This window comes from Bos taurus, chromosome 10, assembly GCF_002263795.3.
Source record: "Bos taurus isolate L1 Dominette 01449 registration number 42190680 breed Hereford chromosome 10, ARS-UCD2.0, whole genome shotgun sequence".
Taxonomy (NCBI): Eukaryota; Metazoa; Chordata; class Mammalia; order Artiodactyla; family Bovidae; genus Bos; species Bos taurus.
The window spans coordinates 62,056,731-62,078,745 of record NC_037337.1 but is presented as its reverse complement, the minus strand read 5'-3'; the positions used below and the strand labels follow the sequence as shown (position 1 = coordinate 62,078,745).

Below are 22,015 nucleotides of genomic sequence, written 5' to 3'. Positions count from 1 at the left end.
TATTTGTTACAGCAGCAATGTAAAAACTTACACAGTCTTCATCACCTCAAGCTTGGATTAACACAATAGAAAATTTTCAATTTCTCCAGCCTCTCAAATATCTAGGTCATCATAGTAATTCTTGCTCCCCAAACTCTTGTCAACTATCACTCTATTGTTCAAGGGTCTACAAACGGCAATATTTTCAACTCAGTTCAGTTCAGTCGCTCAGTCGTGTCCGACTCTCTGCGACCCCATGGACTGCAGCACGCCAGGCCTCCCTGTCCATCACCAACTCCTGGAGTTCACTCAGACTCATGTCCATTGAGTCGGTGATACCATCCAGCCATCTCATCCTCTGTCGTCCCCTTCTCCTCCTGCCCTCAATCTTTCCCAGTATCAGGGTCTTTTCAAATGAGTCAGTTCTTTGCATCAGGTGGCCAAAGTATTGGAGTTTCAGCTTCAGCATCAGTCCTTCCAATGAACACTCAGGACTGATTTCCTTTAGGACGGACTGGTTGGATCTCCTTGCAGTCCAAGGGACTCTCAAGAGTCTTCTCCAACACCACAGTTCAAAAGCATCAATTCTTTGGCCCTCAGCTTTCTTTATAGTCCAAATCTCATATCCATATATGACTACTGGGAAAACCATAGCCTTGACTAGACTGATCTTTGCTGGCAAAGTAATGTCTCTGCTTTTCAATACGCTGTCTAGGTTGGTCATAATTTTTCTCCCAAGGAGTAAGCTTAGTTTTCAAACTAAGCTCCTATAAATATCAGAAGGTCTGAAGTGCCTCTTCTGGACCTGCCAGAGTTCAAAGTGGAAGGTTAGTGAATACTGCTGAAAATGACCCGAAAAGATTCCTTGGAGGGACTGGTCAGCAGAATTTTCCCAGGGCTTCATCACCAAACATGTTGAACAACAGCAATATACTGGTTGGTTTATAAAGTCTTGCAGTGTTGACCACTTACACTGCCCTGCTGATAAAACCGGTCAGTTTGCTGGGATGAAACCGGTTCTGCTGCTCCAGCCAGAATGGATAATACAACTAATTTCTGAACCAGGGGCTAGTGAGCAGGGATAGTTACATGACAATATATTATATAGCTAATTTCCCAGTGCAATCAGGTGCTCTTCAAAGATGAAAGAGGGAGACATGATTTGAAAGAGATCATGTGAGTCAAGAGAGACAGTGCAAGTCTAAAGCTGACTTATTTCTTGGACAACTGTACAGTTTAGTCCATATAGTCCACCCTCCTCTAACCCTTTCTTCTTTGCCTAATCTTGCAATCAAAATTGTCAAATATATCAAGTTTCTTGTTGGTTAAACTTTCATTTTACATTCTACAGTAAGTTTCAGCCTTTTAGTCCTATCTGTTGGTGGGGCACCTTTTGTGACCAGCTTTAATGGCCTCTATATGGCTTAACCAAGAAACAAGCAGATATTCTGAATGATGCTTGGTCTGCAAATTTTCTTAGTAAAATTATACTACAAATTTATCATTAAGAACAAAGACCTAGGACCTGCCTCTATATATAAGGTAATGGAATCTCTATTAAAATGATCTAGAGTACAGTGGGTTTGGTAAAATTTGTAATATTGGTTAAATGTGAAGAAATTCTTTCCAGCAAGTCTTGACTGCAACAGATTTTCTAGAAATAAATTCCCTAAAGCAGTGGTGCCTAACTAAGTGTGGGCAACAAGAATCACCCTGGAAATTCTTAGTCAGTGTGCAGTGGGATTTGGACATGTGCATTTGACCAAGCTTTTTAAACGATTCTCACGTGTACCCTGCTCTTAAGCCATCTGTTTTATTTGCTTCCTGAAAAGTTGATGATGCTTTAAAATGAAATAACAATAGTCCTTCTCTGAGCTGTAATCACAGAAATTTCACCTTCTGGTACTCCTACACACAATGGCATAATTCAGAGTCAGCTTTTCATGATTATGTTAATTAACAGATCGTGTGCTCAGTGTATAGTGAGAACTCAGTGCATAGTTCTGAGTTTGTATGTTAACTATTCTGATTCCCTTGAACTTTTGTGGAAGTAATGTGTGAGTCAGTCCAAAGTAGTTTTGTAGCAATAAATGCTTTTGTTGACTATTGGCGAGTTCCTTATTGTGTCTTAACAGTCACTCACCTTAGTGTCAATCTTCTGAGCTACTTGCATTCTTAAGATCCATGTGCTGGTTTTATGAAATTGAAAGGCTACATATATTTTTCTGATCTTTGCATTCTTCCCAAGGGCCTTGTAGGAATAGCCTTGTGGGTTTCATAAGCTATATGGTAGTTTAGTGTTTTCAAATAGATACTCCCAGGGGAACAAAAGACATTCCAGGAGTCCTCTTGACGGCATTAGGGACCAAACAATTTTAAAAGAATGAATTTCTAGATAGTTATACATATGTTGTTGTTTAGTTGTTAAGTCATGTCCGACTTTTTTGCAACTCCTTGGACTGTAGCCTGCTAGGCTCCTCTGTCCATGGAATTTTTCAGGCAAAAATATTGGAGTAGATTGCCATTTCCTTCTCCAGTGGGTCTTCCTGAACTAGGGATCAAACTGGTGTCTACTGCATTGCAGGCGGATTCTTTACCACTGAGCCACATATACTTTTTACTGAAACTGATCTGCCTGTATACTGGTTCTTTTCCATCTCCTTTATTCTAATTCCCCTTTTACAAAAGATAGGCTACAACTCACCATCTTCAGGCTAACTGGTTCTTGTCCTAAATGAAAAAAACTCTGGGCTTGAAATAAAGGGGAAGTTGTAAATTTGAGTACCATAACTCAAAGTATGGCTTCTGTTATTTTTTGGCTTGCACATATTTCTAGCCAAGGTGAAGTGTGGCATGATAAATGAGCTATTTTGGTCCACAATCAGATGTTCTAAATTCAGCTACAGAATTGTGCAGTTATGGGGCATTATGATACTTTCACATTAATATTCTCACCTTTTCCATTCCTGAATAACTGTCAAAGAATGCACCACCCCTGAAGAAGAGTTCAAGAGTTTTGTTTAAATTAACCCAAACTGAGAAAGTTCACCTACATGGAAAGTTTGAGCAAAAGGATGGTAATCTGAGACTAAGATTTGAGAGGATGTTTGAGATGCAGAAAGAAAAGCAAAGAAAGTGATGAAAGTATGGACAGACATTTTTTTAAATGACTGTAAAAAGTAGTAATAATGCTTATCAGATTTCAAGAAAAGATGCATTTAAAATACTAGACAATAATAGGATGTATGCCAAAAAAAAAAAAAAAAATTAAGGAGTTAAAGCATTCTAAGTTCCCTATGCTATCCAGGAGAAAGATAATAATTTTGTTTTAGATCTTAAAAAATGATGGATTAAGCATGCATGTTTTAATTTATCTAAAACAACAGAATCAGAGAGTAAAACTGAAATAATAAAATAAATAAATTTAAGCAAAATTAATAATAAAATTTAAAAGATGGCAAGAAGAGGTAAAAAGAAAACAGAGTATTTTAAAGGAACCCAAATTAAGATAAATTTAAACAAGGCTATGGTTTTTCCTGTGGTCATGTATGGATGTGAGAGTTGGACTGTGAAGAAGGCTGAGTGCCGAAGAATTGATGCTTTTGAGCTGTGGTGTTGGAGAAGACTCTTGAGAGTCCCTTGGACTGCAAGGAAATCCAACCAGTCCATTCTGAAGGAGATCAGCCCTGGGATTTCTTTGGAAGGAATGATGCTAAAGCTGAAACTCCAGTACTTTGGCCACCTCATGTGAAGAGTTGACTCATTGGAAAAGACTCTGATGCTGGGAGGGATTGGGGGCTAGAGGAGAAGGGGACGACAGAGGATGAGATGGCTGGATGGCATCACTGACTCAATGGACGTAAGTCTCAGTGAACTCCAGGAGTTGGTGATGGACAGGGAGGCCTGGAGTGCTGCGATTCACGGGGTCGCAAAGAGTCAGACACGACTGAGCGACTGATCTGATCTGATCTGAAACATTATGGAACTTACATGCTAGTACAAGAAACATACATGTGAAACAAGTACGTACATAATTTCATATAGTATTGTGCTATGAAGAAAAATCAAATAGGGTAAAACATTAGGTAGTGCTTAGAAGACTTTTTATTTATTTTTTTAAAAATTTACAATTCATTTAATGGCAACTGGCAATCATCAAACTAGCAACGGTTATCTTCAAACATTGTCACACTAGCCGTGCTACCATTTCTCAAGATTGATCAGATACCTAGAGTCACAGACATTTCACACACAAGATGCATCATATAAATCAGACTTGGTTTATCACCAGCATTTATAAAACCAGACTTAGGAAAAGAAGTAGATCTGGGGACACATGCATAGTCTTAATATAGTGAATGTTTAGCCTGCCTCGACTATTAGGAAATCAGAACAGCAAGAATATTCGTAGACTATTTTTGGATAAGGAAAGATCTGAAAGAGGGAGGAAGAAAGACTCTATAAGGCTTTTTATCTTGAGCAAGAGAAAAGGTTGAAAAGAGGAGAGGCTACAAAAAGGAGATTGAGAAGACAGTAGGCGAGATGGGAAGGAAACCAGAGTGTGGCTTGGTGAAGAAATGTTTCAATAAGGTGGGCACAATCAACTGTGACACTAAGAATGCCTGGTTAATTTTTTACACACATCTTTCCCAGACCTGGAGAACACAGCCAGGCTCAGTACTAAGAAGAGTTTCATAGTCTCATTAGGCATACCTAAACCTAGAGAGCAGCTGAAGTCAGACAACCTGAAGTTGAATCCTAGCTCTGTCTCTTTCTGGTTGTGAGCTGTGTGGTCTTCGGCAAATTATTTGACCTCTCTGTGCTTTGATTTCCCCAGCCATAAAATGGGTATAGTAACAGCACTTGTTTTCTCTGGCTGTTGCGATTAAATAAGTTAATATTTATAAAACACTTAGAATATACCTGAAATAAAAGGAGTCATCATGTATGTCCTTATTAAAAAGTGAAAAATCTCTAAGATAGCAAAGATAGAAAGGACAACTTTGCTTACAGAATACAGACTTGCATCCTCAGTAGGTTCACGTTGGCACAAGACTTAAGTAAATCATCACCATGACTGATAAGATAATTATATTCTGATAAACATATGGCATGAAATAAACTATGGCTAGAATATATCTAGTTCTTTTTTACTGTAGTATCCTGAATTTAAGGTGTATATAATTTTACATAAAATTATTTTTCAGTTGTCATAAGGAATATTCGTCAAATGCTTGGTGGTTCAGATCCCTAATCTGTTACTCTTTTTCAGTTGGATTATGCCCTTTTCTCTTTTCAATCTAAAATAAACTCAGATGGAAAGTGACATTAATAAAACTTTCAGTCTCCACATTAACAGAAGAAATAGCTGAATACTTCCTTGGTCCTAGGCATTACAAGGAGCCAAACAAATCATTTTTGTGTAAAACACTGAAGTAGGTGCTTTGAAGGAGTCATAAAAGTTTATGACTCTAACTAATGTGAAAGATAAAATGCATGTACTTGAGATAATTGCACAATGGGAGTATATGGCTAATGAATGATACGGTAAGTGTTATAAAAGATAAGGCAGAGTTTATTACTGGCTCTAAGGAAGTTTCATGAACGAAGTGAGATTTTTGTGTGGGCCTGGGTAAAGGGAAACATTACAGTTACTGTATTTTAGAATATGTAGACTCAAACTACCTTTAATGCAAACTTAGAAAATTACTAGAGAAAGTATTTCAGCAAAATGAGGAAGTAAACTAAGAAAATACTAGATCCATAAGACCAGGACTCCAATATAAATAAGACAGGCACAAAGTGAAGTCCCAGGATGTCAGCTATTCAGCAGGACTAGATCATTTGTGCAGATCAGAGCAAGAGAACAGAGTGAGGGAAGGAAAATTGGAACTGATTGGAGATTTACATCTCAGTGTTTCATCTGAAGTGATAGATGTTTGAGGTATAGAATCCTCTGGAACATTTGGAATAAACAAGCAGTGGGTGAAGCAAAAACACCATCACCAATAAAAAGATAGAAAAACAAGGCAATTATTAACTTGAGGGTGACAGGTGTAAAAAAAAGAAATAATCATATATTGTCCCCACAGTCAATATTTACTAGTCATGATAATGTAAATACTAGCTGCTGACTTATACAGAAGATCATTACAAAACTATGAACAGAAAGCAGTGGAGAGGAGGTTAAAAGACTTAATCCTCAACTATTCTAATCCACAGAGGTAATTTCTATGCCATTTAAATAGCAACGTATAATTTGGGAACAGGTGGGGAGGTAAATTCCAATAGAAAGTCAAAAAAATAGTTAAAGTATTGCCCCTGAGGAGTGAGAGCTGAGAGATGGTATTCATGGAGGGACTGGGAAGGGATTGATGTTGTTCATTGTAGGTTTGAAAAAGCATTATATGGAGAAAAAAACCTTTTGATTAAAAAGTAAAAGAATGGAAAAAATAGAAAAATCTTAAGACTTTGATAAGTGATCATATGCAGGGTCTGGATGGAACCTGAGATCTATCATTTATTCATATAATGAATGAGATCTCTTATCACTCATTCATATATCAAATAGTTCTCAAGCAACACTTTGAGCCAGGCACTAAACCAGGCCCCAGGAATACAACGGTGAATGAAGACACATTTGGTCCTTGCCCTTATGCAGCTTATGTCCACTACAGCAAATAGACAATGAATGAGAAAATAAATACACAGAAGAGACACTGCCTGTAGCAAGAAGTTGTGTGACTAGGAAGAAAAAAAAAGTGTGCTAGAATGGTGGTGAAGGGAAAAAAGGGTAACTACTTTAGTTGTTTATCAGGGTGAGTCTTTCTCAGATGAGTGAGACTTAAAACGGCATAAATCAAGGAAAGATGTGTACAGACTTGCAGGCAGGAAAGGCTGGTGGGTCTAGAACTGTGGCCCTGAGCAACAGAAGTGAGCCATATGATGGCTCTAGAGACCATTGAAGAAGTCCTAGATCACGTTGCTATAGATATAAATTTGGTAAGTCCTCAGAGTATAGATATTTGAAGCCATGGGAGAAGACTATATAGAGCATAACCCATAATCTCTTCCAGAGGAATTCCAACATTTAAGAGGAAGAGCCATTAAGAGACTGAAAAGGTGGGGATTGTAAAGAAAGGCAAAGCAATGAAGTCTGAAAACTTCCCCAACAATACCCTAACATTTTTGTCATTTTCCTAACTGCCCTACAGGTTTGTATTTCTTTTGACAAAATGCATTACAATTTGAGACTTTACCGTCAGTTCCAGACATAAGTGAAGATACCTGAACCCTAGAAAAATCAGTTTACAATTACCTGAAAAGTTATTTACTCATCCCCACTGTAAATTACACCAGCGTGGCCCAGGACCTTTGTTCGAATCAGAGTCACAGCCACAGTGGTTCTCCTCTGTGCTCCTATTGGGTCATCCAAGAGTGCTAAGATTTCAACTGAGATGTCCCCGGGCTATCCTCAAGACTCTGGTATCCCCAGCCCTTCTGAGAATAAACAACAATCCCATCCTGCACTGTGTTGGAAGGAGATTGAACTCGCTGCCTTGCCCATCGCCTAGGGCGCAGCACTGAGCGAGGTGGCCGTCACCGGCATCGTGATGCGGTTCCGTTCCTTTTGCAGGGGGTGGGGAGGTGCCCTGAGACTGGAACCTGGCGAGTCATGGCGGCGGGCGGCGCCGCCCCAGGTAAACCGGCCGAGCGCAGGGCCCGGACCTCGGAGAGCCGGCGCCAGATGAAAGGTGAGAGTCGAGAGAGGGAGAGGGTGAGTTAAAGGCGGCCGCAGGGGACCGCGAGATTCGAGACCTCGAGCGCGCAGCTTCCCAGGAGAGCCTGGGCCAGCCAGAGGGCTGTCGAGGCGCCGCCTCCGTGCGCCCCTCGTCAGACGGCGGCAGTTACTGCTTCCGAGGTCATTGGGCTGGCGCGCGCCTGCACGAGGGGCGCCAAGCTGCACCCAAACTCGGGCAGATGACTTCCCTCTGCCCTCGCCCAGTGCTCGGCCACCACTTCATTCCGTCTTTGCTCCGCTCGGTGATTAACAGCGCGCGCCACGCACGGCCCGGGGCGGAGGCCGCGGGGCTCTCCCGGCCAGGCCCGCCCCTGGACCCCACCCCGCGGGGATCCGTGCTGCTCCCGGCGCTCCGGCTGCTCTCCAGCGGCCGCAATCTGAGCCGAGGTGGCCGCGGCTCCAGTAATGTCGGGGCCCAGGCTGGAAGCACACGCTTTCCAAGGCGGGGGGAGGCAGGGAGCCCGGCCGGCGGCCCCCGCGCCCGGCACCGAGCGGGAGGCTGGACCAGAGGAAGTTGTCGGGCTTCAGGCGGAGGGGGCCAGTGGGAGTGCGCGCGGCCTTAGCGGCGCGGGAGCCAGTCCATTCGAATCCCCTCATAGGGAAGGGGAGTGGTTTTCTATTTGGGGATGAGGGAAAGGCCACAGAAGCTGCCACTGGTTTTGGATCTAGGCACTGAGTATACAAAGCTTTAAGAGGCTCCGTATTTTCCGTTCCCAAATCTGTCTTCTGAGAAAGATTTCCAGCCCCAAATTTGAGTCCTATCTCCCTTCTCAGCACTGACTGTGGGTTGGTCCGGGGGGGAGGGGACGGGAACGGGGGCGGGACGAGGTTGGCGGGAAGTTTAGAGCTCATCCGCGCTCTCTCTCTTTCTCTCTCTCTTGTTCCCCCTGCTCCGTCTTGTGCCCACGTTTTACACTGCCATGCCCTGCTCTCAAGAGGCACAGGTCGTCTCCCCCAGCAAGCGGGCCCGGGCCACGGAGGCTGGCGATATGCGCCTCCGCTTTGCCCGGCTCTCGGAGCACGCCACAGCCCCCACCAAGGGGTCCGCGCGCGCCGCGGGCTACGACCTGTACAGGTGAGTGGGCACTCTGTCCACCCGAGCCCCGGGGGAAGGCCGGCCCGGGCCAGGAGGCTCGCCTTGTGTCCCATCGTCCGGACTTCTCGCAGAGAAGTCCCAATTTCCGAGTGATAGAGCTCTCAGGTTAGCTTACATGCCCGATTGCGGCTACAATTTGAAACCGTCATTGAAAAGTGCAGAAACAAACGCATTTTGCATTATATAGGGTTTTTGCCTTTTTGGGGAGTGGGGGCCCACAGCGTGGCTCGTGAGATCCTGTTTCACTAGCCCGGGATGGCACCTGCACCCCCTGCAGTGGAAGACTGGAGTCTTAACCACTAGACCACCACGAAAGTCCTGCCTTTTTCTAACGTTGAAAATTTTAGCTTTCCTCTTTAGCATAAATTCAGTACGGATTTGGGCAGATTGTGGAATAGTAAATAGCAATAAATGACCGCCCAGGTGTTATTTTATTTGCAACATTTTTTGCGTACTTTCCAAGTGGAAGGTAGAGATGAAGAAGGCCGTCTTTGGCTTTCAAGTAGTGGCCTGAGAGTGGTACTGTGGTCAGTAGAAAGAAAAGCCATGCTGGGAGCCAAGGTTGTTAGGTAATAAAATACCCAGGAAAGATTAGTGGAAGTTGCTTCTGCTTTAAGGGTTAGTAAGTTAAGTTCCCCCCAAGAACTTGCCAGAAGTCTGAATATGAAAAGCAGGAATGTTAGTTAATACTACCACCTCTTTTGTACAGCATTTTTTACCTATCCTAAAAGCTGTCCCATGTGCTATTTTATTTAATATAGCAATCCTGAAGTAGATGAGTGTTACTTTTTACGGATGTGGGGGTTTGTGAAGAGATGACTTGATTGCCCAAGGGCTTGAACATAATAGAATTTTTGACCCTGAATCCACTGTTTGTTTGTTTGTTTTTTAACCCCCTTGAGTACTGTCCCCACTTCTTCAAACCATTAAGGTAGGTGAAAAGTGATACTGGAGGGGAGACGGTGTTTATTACATGACTAACTCCCAAGCCTTAGGATTTATTTTAAAGCATCCCAGGTAATTCTAGTGTGAGAACCACTGGTATAAGTTGTAAGTACAGGAAAAGAGGAGAGAGGAGTATATGATGATAGTGGGAGAAAAGAAGGAAAAAGTGAGGTATGAATGATGCAGCTGAATGAGGTACAATTCAGTCCCTTATTTCATGAATAAAAATAGTGATGTAGATTGACTACACCACAGCTGGGCACTGTTGTGAGTCTAAGAAGAGACCTTAATTTAGGGTACTTGATAAGCATCCTCCTGTTAAACACAGAAGACTTTCTATGTTGACGTGGACATAATTCATCTCTTCAATAAATTAGCGTTTAAACTATATCAAGAGAGGAAATTCCAATGAAAGAAGTAAAGACAGCAGCATTTTACTAGTCTTACTTAAGGGCTCCAAAGTAACTTCCAGTTCTGCTTATTGTAAAATCTCTTACATTTTTAGCAAAGAGGGGGCTACAGTAGCAGCAGAGTAGCAGCATTATGTGGGTGGACCTTAGAGGATCAGCTCCTCAGTAATGTCCATCTCTAGGACCTGTTCACAGTGGTTACCTCTCTCCCTCAGCCAGTGAAGTTCAAGTGAGGATCACAGCCACCGCTTGGTAAGCCTGATCAACTAGCAAGTGCAGAACAGATGCAGCACAGCTGAACATACCCCTCCCCCCTTTCATGTTGCTCCCCACCCATTTTTCTCCCTTCCTTCTGGACATTTTCCCTAATGCTTAGAGGATTGTTGTGAGAATAAAATGAGTTGTACAAAGCAGTTAGAACTGTACCTGGGACAGAGTAATGGCTTAATAAATATTAGCTATTATTTGCTATTATCTGCCTTTCTTTCTTCATTCTTTTATCTTTTTTGTACCATGTTAGTGAATCATATACCTTCTAAAGTCTGCCTTTCAGCCCTCTCCTGCTAAAAAATTATCTCAGTTTGCCAACACAATTTTGTTCAAAGGAAAATACGTTTACAGGTTGTCACCTCTTTTACCAAAGAATGCTTAGAGAATTACTATATCTAAATACCAGTTATCTTTCACTATTTTCCTAGTGCCTATGATTACACAGTACCACCGATGGAGAAAGTGCTTGTGAAAACTGACATTCAGATAGCCCTTCCTTCTGGGTGCTATGGAAGAGTGGGTAAGTGACTTGAGACACAGATAACTATTTGTCATGCTCTTCCCTTGTGATCAGTTCTTTCTTCTTGGTTTAAAATTTGGGGTGTATAAATGAGGGAAGGGATATTGCTTGGACTGTGTCCTAAAATAAAGACATGCCAGCTGCGAGGGCAGTTGCAATCACTTGAAAACTTTCCTTTATGTAGCTACATTTGCCTCTCTTTGCTTTTCTTCCTCCCCCAGATTCCTTACTTAAGGTTTTAGGACACTCACATTAGCCTAGGAGGTTGTTCTCACAACTGTTCACTGTGAGAAAAACTGAAAATATAGGCGATGTTTAACTGGTGGTTTTTCCAGTGGTAACCAATTCTCCCCTCAGGGATCAGATGGCATATGAAGTCAGATTTCTTTGTGAAGATGTTTATTTGTTTTATAAGAATAAAGATGCAGGGTTAAGATAATGGCACATGGCATCTTATATCACCAACATAAGTAAAGTTTCTAAGCCCTGAGAATATCAGGCCCTTAGCCTTTCCCCCTTGGGTTTCCTCCCATGAGGTGTTCTAGGTAAGGGATGCTCTTCAGTGCACTAGAGGAAAAGGCCTCATCGTGGGAGGAGAGAGGATAAAATGCAGGGCAAGCCAACTAAAAATCAAACCAAAAAATGCGGGTTTGATTTTTTTTCCTGCAGCGAGTCAGTTATCACTGTAGAAAGAGTTTAAAACTTCTTTTCAAGAGTCTAATTACTTGCTGACTGACTTAAGAGTAAACATAAAGGAGCAAATGGAGCTGTGATCCCAGGGGGATCTTGTTAGCCAGAGTCTGAGAACTGCTGATACTTGACCCTTTAAAAGAAAACTGAAATGAGCTCTCTCTCATTTGAACTCTTTTTGGCTGCACTGACGGCATTTTTAGTGTATTGGGGCGGGGGGGGGGGGTGTGGATCAGGAGATGAGGTGAAATAACGGTGAAGGCAGGAAGGGGTAGCATTTACCAACAAAGTGCCTGATTTAAGTTACTCTGGAATAAAATACTAGAAATTAGGATAATTAATTGTAGGCCTGTTGCTCAAGTCAGCAAGAGTTAAGGTATATAACTTAGCTTCTTACTCTGGTTCATTTGTTTCATTCAGATTTGTCTTTTGGCATCTGAATTATGAGTAGGAGTCCCAAGTTCAAGGTTAACCTCTGCTACTCTGGTTGGGTTTATGCCCCTCCCCTTCTTACCCATACTGCAACGGATCTCCTATCTTAAAAGTCCCTTCCTCTGCCCCATGTCCCTTCCAGCTTCCATCCTCCCTTTGTGATCAAACATCTGGACAGCATTGTCCACGGTTTTCACCACTTGTTCACTTTCCATTTCTTTCCTGCAGACCACAGCTTCAACACTTATCCTCAGTTGCCTAAAGACATGCTGGAGTGGTTTAAGTTGGTTTTGAATTAAACCTTGTCAATATTTTTCCAAACTTTTCTACTTTGATCGTACAATGTGATAAATACATTTTTAATTCAGAACTGTCTGCTAAGGTTAAGATACAGATGTTATAGGGATGAGAGTGGCATGCTTAGATTGTGTCAATTTTATTCAGTATTGCCCTTCTTAAGATAGTCAATTTATTTTTGTTTGTTTGTTTTATAGCTCCTCGTTCTGGCTTGGCAGCAAAACACTTCATAGATGTAGGAGGTAATATATTTACATTTTTATTCTGTAAATATTTACAAGTGTTTATTTTGTTTTTGCAGTAATCAAATGACAGATTTTATTTTTATCAAGAAAAGAAAATGATTTTTGTTGTATCTTGCCTTTTAGAAATTTCTGTCCCTAAGTAAAAGATGATTATGATACAGTTTTGAATGCTATTTGAGTATGTCTACTTTTTTAATGACCATTATGTGAAATGTTGTTATTTTACTCACAAGCTAGACACTATCTGACAGATAGGATTTTGCCTTGGTTTAGTGATAATCTGCATTTAGTCCAAAAATGACTGTTCACAGAAGGAAGTTTGTTATTACAAGGAAAGGAAATGCTTTTATATCATTATTTAAGCAATTGCAGTTAGTGCTTCTCTCACAAGGCCTCTTAGCCCTCAGATGAGTGAGTATGTTAAATTCTCCACCTCCTGCCTTTTTTATATGAAGCTGCTTTTTAATAGACTAGGAAACTGACTCAGAAATGGCCCCAAGTTGCCTCTTGAGAAACTGAAATCCATCCATATGATTCCAATCCCCTTGTTCTTTCCACTGCAGTTAAATGCCGTGGATCACTCTGCCCTGTCCGTCTACCAACCTAGCTCTGCCCTGTATTAACTTACTGTTCCCTCTGGCTGAGGCCTGTCCCTGGGCCATCTCCCCATGCTATCACTAGGTGGTGCTGTGGGGTAAAACAGGAGCCCAAAAATAGCTCTTAGAGACTGAAGAGGAGCTGAATATAACTCAACGGAGATGGACAGCCCTCTGGGGTTGAGAATTCCCTGGGCTAATTTATGCTTGACTTTCAAGAATATTTTTACAAGGTCTAGTATGGTCACTCGGAGAAGACAGTGGCACCGCGGTACTCTTGCCTGGAAAATCCCATGGACGGAGGAGCCTGATGGGCTGTAGCCCGTGGGGTCGCTAAGAGTCGGACACGACTGAGTGACTTCACTTTCATGCATTGGAGAAGGAAATGGCAACCCACTCCAGTGTTCTGGCCTGGAGAATCCCAGGGACGGGGGTGCCTGGTGGGCTACCATCTACAGGGTCGCACAGATTTGGACACTACTGAAGTGACTTAGCAGCAGCAGTATGGTCACTTAAGACAATAACTTAAGGATATAAAAGATGGTATTTTAAAATAAATTTCAGAGGGTTATGAAAGGAACATGGGCTTTGGAACAACTGGATTTGGGCTCTACTTTGTCACTAACTAGCTAGTTACTGCTTAACTTTTCTGAGCCTCAGTTTCCTTATCTGTAAAATGAAAATTAGTGTGCTTGCCCTGAAAGATAGGAGGATTGAATTATAATGTATCTAAAGCACTAACACTGCTTGGTACATATTTTCTGTCCTCTATGATTTTTTTTTTTAACATGGAAACTTTTTCTGACTTTGTTACTAACTTTTGCTCTATTTAAAACAATCCTCTGAAAAAAATTCATGTAAAAGCAATGGAAAGTTAGTTTGCCTGGTGGTTCCTGTGGTATTATTCACACAGTCACATTGTGGTGTGTTCTTGGATGCAGAGTATCTTAAAAATGTCTCCTAGGCACACATTTATCATAGTTGGCCACAGTTTTTATTTCAGAAGAGGGATATTGTTAGAAATCCCAGGCTGTAAATAAGGGTCAAAGGGAAAAGTTGAGTATGCAGGATTCCGTTCAGAATTCACATCTGGTAGGTGTGGATAGTTTTCAGTAAAGAAGGTTTCCAACAAATGACATGCCAAAGTCTTGACACAGTAAAACTTTTGCCTGAAGTCAGTTAATCACTCTGCCAGTTCCAATGCATGATTTTTCCAGTGATAACTTCAAAATACTTTCTGCTTTCTCATGAAGAGAAATACCCTTGATGTTTATGTCCCTTATGTACGAAAGGAATGTCTTGTATTTTCTTTGACGGTCAGTTTGCCTTTGAATAACAAGTAATAAATGAACTTGGAACTATTAGTTTTTTTAAAATACTGTTGGCATTCATGCTTTTAAAAAAGGAGTAATTAAGAACCATTTTTTCTGTCATACATTCTAGTTGACTTGAAAGGACTTAATTTCTTTCAGTCTAGGTAGATCACCTGGCTTTGAGGAATTCAAGACATCCAAGCATATGTGTGATAGGACTCCTTTACAAATGTATAGCAAGGCCTTTACAAAAAAGAGAGTGTTTGGGAATTGTAGAAGGTACCATAAAGTAAACAAATAAATACTTGCAAGTCATATGAAGAAGAGTTAAATATCCAAACAGATAAGGGGGGAAAAAACTGATTATAAGATATAGAAGAGGACATGCAAATATGGAACAAACATATAGAGGTAAAAAAGCCCAGCCTCACTAGTCATCAGGGAAATGTAAATAAATCCATGAAATACCATCTTTTACTCATCATATTGGCCAGAATTAAAAACATTGGTTCAATTTGGTATTGTAAGAGAGCTTGGAAGTGGGCATTCTTAAATATCATGGATAGAAATTTGAATTGCTATACCTTCTTTGCAAAGTTATCTAGCAATATCCATTAAAATTTTAAATATACACACCTTTCAGCCCAGGAAAGTGCTTTTTTTTTTTTTTTGAAACTATTTGATGAGAATACAATACAGTAATACACAAGGACATATGTAAAGGACTGTTTTGATTATTATAGGAAAAATGTAAAAACGACCTGAATGTCTGATGATTATGTAAGAGAATAGCTACATAGGAATCATGGTGCTGTATTTCCATATCTTGGATCTAAAAGAATGACTAAGATTCAGATATGTTACTCTCAAAGGATAGCTGTACTATTTTAGGTGGAAAAAATGTGTAAAATATGTGGCTGCCTGAGGGGGAGAGTTGGGAAGTATTATTAGGTTTTACTTTATATGTATTTGTACTGTTTGGGTACTCTAAAATTTTTTAGTAAAGGAGTGAGTTCAGAAGTCAGCACACATGGTCTTTATCTAAGGCACTCTAGGTGAATGAGTGCTAGCCTGAGCACTCCCACTTGGAGATGCCAGAGCTTCCTGTGGTCATTTGTTCCGGCATGGGAGGCAGGGAATGACCTGCTGCTGAGGGGTTCCTTCCTTAACTCTGATCTGAGCCATTCCTGCAGCTGAAACTTTCTGCATCTAGATAATATAGAAAACAGCTGGCCCTATCTTTATATCCATTCTTTGAGTAAATATCAAGGACTAAGTTAATGATCAACTGGCAGTGGGGGGAAAGAGGCCAGGCTTCAGTATTCTTTGAGTTGGTCAAAGTTTTATTGATGTAGAACCAGAAAAGAATAGACTGTTTCCTTCAGTCTAGACATGATATGAACCACTTTCAGCCAGTTTTATACTCACTGTTCTCACTGTTTAAAAAAGTGTTTTATCTGTAATTCAAACTCTTAAATCTTATGTCAGGAACCTTGTAAGAAGTATTTTAAGTTCAGTTTCACTTAGCCCTACTAATTCATTCATAAAGCACAGGGGTTCATCTAAACTTCTATAGTAATCCACTGGAAGAATCTAAAATGTTAGCTTTTCTGCATATATTTCCCTGTGGTGGAACTTTTTTTTTTTAATTTTGCCTTTTTTTCCCTATATGAGAATATTGAAAGTGAATGCTTACTCTTGTTCTAAAAAAGAAAAAAATAAAACCAACTTTTTTTTTTCAATTGACCTTCAAATAACTATGAGTCTAGCCAACCAGCATTAGTACCCATTGAACTAAATTCCTGATTCTTTTTTTTTTCTTCTTTGATAAGAGTTTTTTTGTTCCCCCAGAGAAGTGGGGTATTAATAAGATGTAAGATATGACATGGAGCTGCATTTAATTAGATTCACATGAATCCTATCTAGCATTTTACAAACTGAAGGGAAAGAATTAACATGTATAAAAGGAAATAGGCATTGAGGGGAAAGATAGGGATAGGAAAGTGACTGCTAATAGCTAGGGGGTTTCTTTTTGGGATAATGAAAATGTTCAAAAATTGATTGTGGTCATGTTTTCACAGTGCTGAATACACTAAAAAAATGTTGACTTGTGAATTTTGTCTTAATTTTTAAAAAGTAAATGAGAAGACCTGGTGCACCTACATTATCTGTGCTTGTGTTTATGGGAAGGTTTTGGATTCTTGGTACAAAGATAAATGCTAGCAAGTTGGGTAGATGTACTTCTCTGGGCTGTGGCAGGGCCCTGGCTCAAGATCCTCTCCTGCAAAAATTTGCTGCTTTTGTGTTTATAATCTCAAACAGGTTCTAATTACACAGTTGTGTATAAAAGTACACTCATTATTAAGCTTATGTGCTAATGTCTTCTGAGAGATCATGCTCTTAAGAAAGGATGGTAGCTCAAATGGAAAGGAGAAGAAGAATGTGAAGTGAACAGTTCAGCTCCATTTTCATTATAAAAATGGAGTGTTCTGATATTTGCTAGACTGCTGCTTAACAGTGTCAGCATTGACTTATTCCACCACAGATCTTCTGGCTTTTTGACATTTTTATTTATGACTCAATCATATTTCAGTCTGGATATTAGTGGGAAGCTGCTACCAGGAAAAGCCTTTGAAACCCAAATCATAATTTTCTCCTAGTCCTTTTGGCAGGTATGCAGCAGATAGACAGTAGCACTGGGAGAGAGTAGTTAAGGATGACTTGGCTGAGATGCTAAGCACCTACTCCCAAGTTAGAGTAGGTAATGGTCACCATTTGTAAGGATGACAGGTTGGAAAATTAGGACCACTTTCAAAATTCTTATTTGAATTTTGGGCTTCCCTGGTGGCTCATTTGGTAAGGAATCTACCTGCAATGCAGGAGACCTGGGTTCAATCCCTAGGTTGGGAAGATCCCCTGGAGGCGGACATGTCAACCCATTGTAGTATTCTTGCCTGGAGAATCCCCATGGACAGAGGAGCCTGGCAGGCTATAGTCCATGGGGTCACAGAGTAAGACACGACTGAGCGACTAAGTACATTTGCATTTTAGTAATATCATTTCTTAGCTTTGAGGCTTTACATAGTAGCAGAGCAAGATTCACATATTCATTGTAAGGATAAAACTTTTAGAGCTACATAGGAATGATTTTGAGGTAATTATATACCCTTAAGTACCATACACTAAGCTAAGATCATTTTTCTTTTCTCCAGCTGGTGTCATAGATGAAGATTATAGAGGAAATGTTGGTGTTGTCCTGTTTAATTTTGGCAAAGAGAAGTTTGAAGGTATGTTAAATATATCTAATCACATCAATGTAATGAGTTTTGTATTAAATATGTCTAAATAGCACATACTAACTCCTCTGATTCTCATTGTACTGTGTGAGGCAGGATACAGAGAATGCATCAATAAAGAATCAGTAATAAATTGTTTTGTCTTTTTCCTTTAAAGTCAAAAAGGGTGATCGAATTGCACAGCTCATTTGTGAACGGATATTTTATCCAGAAATAGAGGAAGTTCAAGTAAGTATCATAAAAGCTGAGTAGGGAATACATGATAACGTCTTCAGTGAAGGAAAAATAAAAATTTGAGGATCGAATATGCTATTGGTAACTAAATACAGATATTTCTCAACTTAACAATGCGATTACATCCTGATACAGCCATTGTAAATTGAAAAATCTTAAGTCGAAAATACACTTCACACACCTAACCTATTGAACATCATAGCTTAGTCTAGCCTGCCTTAAACATGCTCAGAACACTTATTAACCTAGTTGGACGGAGTCATCTAATGCAAAGCCTGTTTTATAATAAAGTGTTGAATATCTCGTGTAATTTATTGAATACTGTACTGAAAGTGAAAAATAGGATGGTTGTATGAGCACAGAAACTGTGTCAGCATTTCACCCTGTGATGGCATGGCTGACTGGCGGCTGCAGCTCGCTGCCGTTGCCCCGCATCACGAGAGGATCACGTCACATATCACTGGCCCAGGGAAAGGTCAAAATTCATTATTTGAAGCACAGTTTTTACCAAATGCATATCACTTTCACACCATCATCAAGTTAAAAAATCACAAGTCAAACCATTCTAAGTTGGAGACCATCTGTAGTGGAATATTTGACTAGTCCTATTTTAAGCAAAATTAAAATCTTAGTTGTAGAACTTCTTAAAATGTTTTCCATGGCTATTATATAGCATTAGTTTGAATAATAAACCATTTAAATAGACTGTGAAATTCTACTATTCCCTTAGCTTTTTTGGTATTATTCAGTATTTTATGGAACATTTTAAAAATTTTAATTTTCTGTAATCTCCTTTTTGAAGGAATGGTATAGCAAGAATAAAACTTTTACAAATTAGAAGCTGGAGAGACCTGAAAGAGGATCTAAAATTAACTATATGGCTCACTATCTTTATGTCTTTTCAGGTTTTAGATGACACTGAAAGGGGTTCAGGAGGCTTTGGTTCCACTGGAAGTAATTAAAACTTATGCCAAGAACAGGAAATGAGAATGTACTTTTTTCTTGAAAATAAAGACTTTGCTTAAACTGTTTTGGTGTTTTGCATTTCTGTAAACTTAACACTTCAGCTTCTAAAAGTATTTGGTTTTCTTATGCTTAAGGAAAGGGTACCTCTGTTGGGATCCTGTAGAAACCTACTTCCTTGTGTTTTTCTGCATTAAGTGGTTATATAAATCTGTTTGTGAACTCATGCAGTTTCTTTTTTAAATTAAATGCACATCAATTATCCCCAAATCTGTATTATTTAATTTGTTATATACTACCACTTAAGTAACTTATTTTTAAAATGCTTTGAATATCATAAGCAATGCATTTCATTTAATAAATTTGAATTCTCACAGATACAAATTATTACATAAATTTAATTAACAGTAAAAAGTTATTGCTAATTCTTCCCTTCAGTGATATAAAAAATGTTTTTCTAAACTTAAGATTATTTGTGAAGTTGGGAAGAAGAGAATCCTTGGTTTATTTTTTTAAATTTTCCCTGTTTTTCTTTTTTTAAAATCTTCCTTTTTGGTAGACCCCAGGTTAACTGGGTACAGGTGTATTTGTGAAAGGAAATGTGAGTTGGGAATCTCCATTTGGTTTATTGCTCTGAATTTCATTCTGTTGGGGTTTCCCTGGTGGCTCAGATGGTAAAGAATCTGCCTGCAATGCTGGAGACCTGGGTTCGATCCCTGGGTTGGGAAGATCCCCTGGAGTAGGGCATGGCAAGCTCGTCCAGTATTCCTGCCTGGAGAATTCCATGGACAGAGGAGCATGGCGGGCTACAGTCCATGGGGTCACAGAGTCGGACACGACTAAGCGACTAAGCACACAAGTAAATTGTAGTACTGTGAATTTGCCTCACTGAAGTAGCAGTAATAGGCTGTCCAAGAAAATACACAATTTAGTACAGATAAATAGATGTAAGGAGGTATGCCTAGACCACTGGGTTTATCCAAGTATCTGAGTAAGTTTGTCTCAGCCATATGAGTTGGTTTAACACCATCTATTGCAGTTTTTGGTGTGCTTTCCATTACTGCATTTCCCAAACCCCTCTGCACCAGGACTTTGGGTGTCAGCTAGGCTTTGTCAATCAGATGCCCTAGTGTGAAGCTCAGGAGCCGTCATTTTGTAGGTGGGGGTCATACAGACGGAATGCTCTGGAGCTGGCAACTCTTGGCTGCCCAGTTTTGGAAGCATGGGTTAGAGTTTGTTTTCCCTGTCCTTCCAGTGTTTCCCTAGGCCATGTTATACTCTGCAATGTATCAATAGTATTTTCCATTACTTTGGAAATATGGGTTACAGTTCATCAGTGAGTCATGAAATTAACTCTGTGTCATAACTAGTGTTAAAAAATACTGAACAGAAATACAGCAGAGGACAACAGGTCAGATAGGTAATTTCTGTGAAGATTATTTGAATTACATACTTATGTGTGCACGTGTTTACTGGGTTATGGTATAAATTATTTCTGAAGTCAGTAAAATTTAAATAAATTCTGCTAAACTAGCTAGAGTCCGGTTCTCTGAACTCTGACCAATACGTAGTAACAGTTGAAGACTGATGTGACTGCTAAGAGATTCCATCTTAGCTTAATGTTAAGTCCACTGTTAAGCACTCACAAACTGCTCTTTTCTTTCTCATAACATGCTTGTGGAGAATAGAAAAAATACAAACACTATTTTATAGGTGAGAAAAACAGGCTCAGAGACATTTCAGCTAACAATGACTACTATTAAAATGGGTCCTATGGCTTCAAAGCCCATGTTCTCTGCGGTGTCTTCCGTCTTCCAAGTGGTAGAGAGGATGTACAACAGAAGGCATGGTTAATGAAAAGCTTCCTCTAGTTTTTTGTACTTGGAATATGTTTCCATCTGGTACCACACTTAAAGGAAGATGCTCACATTTGAAGCTACTCTAGAGACCTGGAATGATATCCGTGGGTGATATGTTTTCACCTGGGAAAGTGTATTTGTTGGGATGGGAGGAATGAGGGGCAGTTGCCTAGAGAAAGTCCCAGGAATTATAATAGATGTTTTTCGAATCTAAAGACTCAGGTTAGGCTTGTCATATGTGACCTGAGGGACTGAAGTTAGTATCAGTGGGCTTCACCTATAGAAGACAGTGGCTGTGAGAGAATATATATATTAGCCTCTGTCCCCCTGGTGGTAAGAACATCTTTTGTTGTTACTGGTCTTTGACCTCTTCTTGACGCAGAGCTCCTGAAACCCTTGTAATTTTGTGGATGACAGAAGTGTTGTGTTCTAACAGGGTGACTCAGTCCCTATATGGCTCCTGAATGAGGTCTGGTCACCAGAAAGGCCAGGCCATGATGAGAGGCTTAGAACTCTCGATTCCTTCCTCCCATTCTCTTGTGGGAGAAGGGCCAAAATTGGAATTAATGATGAATCATTCCCATGTGATGAAGCCTTCATAAAATCCCCAGAAGAGCAGGGCTCAGAGAGCTCACAGGTGGTGCTAGGATAGTATCTGAGCTGATCTCCAAGTACACACAGTGTCAGAACTGAGGAATTGTAGGACACCCCAGCTGGTGTCACAGAGAATTGCCTGGTGTGGGAAAAAGCCTGCACACACCGGGTGCCCAGAAGTGAAGTGTTTTCTGTGAGTAGTAAAGGAGACTCACAGGGAAGAAAGACAAGGTAGGAGAGAACTAGGCTTTTCTCTACACAGGAAGGGAAAAGTCTGTTTCTCCTTAACAGTGGCATAGGGCAGACATGTGGAACTTCCCCAAAAAAGTGAAAAAAAAAAAAAAAAAAGCACTGCATGGGAAAAGCAAAAAACTCAAAAGCCATATGGAAGAGTACAATACAGTCTGTTGCACTGAGATTTTTGGAGACGTTTTCTATGTAATATATGTAAAGTTCAAATATTTTAAGATGATTT

The 22,015-nt window shown here is 40.2% G+C and overlaps 1 protein-coding gene and 1 non-coding gene across 5 annotated transcripts; one reads left to right on the top strand and one right to left on the bottom strand.

The window, feature by feature from the left end:
- Nucleotides 1-4,258: 4,258 nt before the first annotated feature.
- On the bottom strand, nt 4,259-4,390 carry LOC112448605 (small nucleolar RNA SNORA72). The gene has a single exon (XR_003036988.1). It is a non-coding gene; the product is annotated as a small nucleolar RNA SNORA72 (small nucleolar RNA).
- A 3,249-nt stretch (nt 4,391-7,639) lies between these two features.
- DUT (deoxyuridine triphosphatase) lies at nt 7,640-19,155 on the top strand. Of its 4 annotated transcripts, XM_059890288.1 has the most exons (8): nt 7,640-8,022; nt 8,717-8,855; nt 10,447-10,483; nt 10,930-11,021; nt 12,638-12,682; nt 17,807-17,881; nt 18,048-18,118; nt 19,030-19,155. In XM_059890288.1, exons 1-8 carry the CDS (start codon nt 7,960-7,962, stop codon nt 19,084-19,086), a joined length of 579 nt encoding a protein of 192 aa, XP_059746271.1. In that variant the 5' UTR covers nt 7,640-7,959; the 3' UTR covers nt 19,087-19,155. The 4 variants fall into 4 exon arrangements, with proteins under 4 accessions (XP_059746271.1, XP_005211860.1, NP_001071341.1 ...); XM_005211803.5 differs by lacking the exon at nt 10,447-10,483; NM_001077873.2 differs by lacking the exon at nt 10,447-10,483 and having other exon boundaries at nt 7,650-7,733.
- The last annotated feature ends 2,860 nt before the right edge of the window (nt 19,156-22,015 follow it).

Coding starts and splice junctions, on each gene's coding strand:
- DUT (XM_059890288.1), top strand. CDS start 7,960: ATGACTTCCCTCTGCCCTCGCCCAGTGCTCGGCCACCACTTCATTCCG. Junction 8,856..10,446: donor GCGGGCTACGACCTGTACAG/GTGAGTGGGCAC, acceptor TCTCTCCCTCAG/CCAGTGAAGTTCAAGTGAGG. Junction 11,022..12,637: donor TGGGTGCTATGGAAGAGTGG/GTAAGTGACTTG, acceptor TTTGTTTTATAG/CTCCTCGTTCTGGCTTGGCA.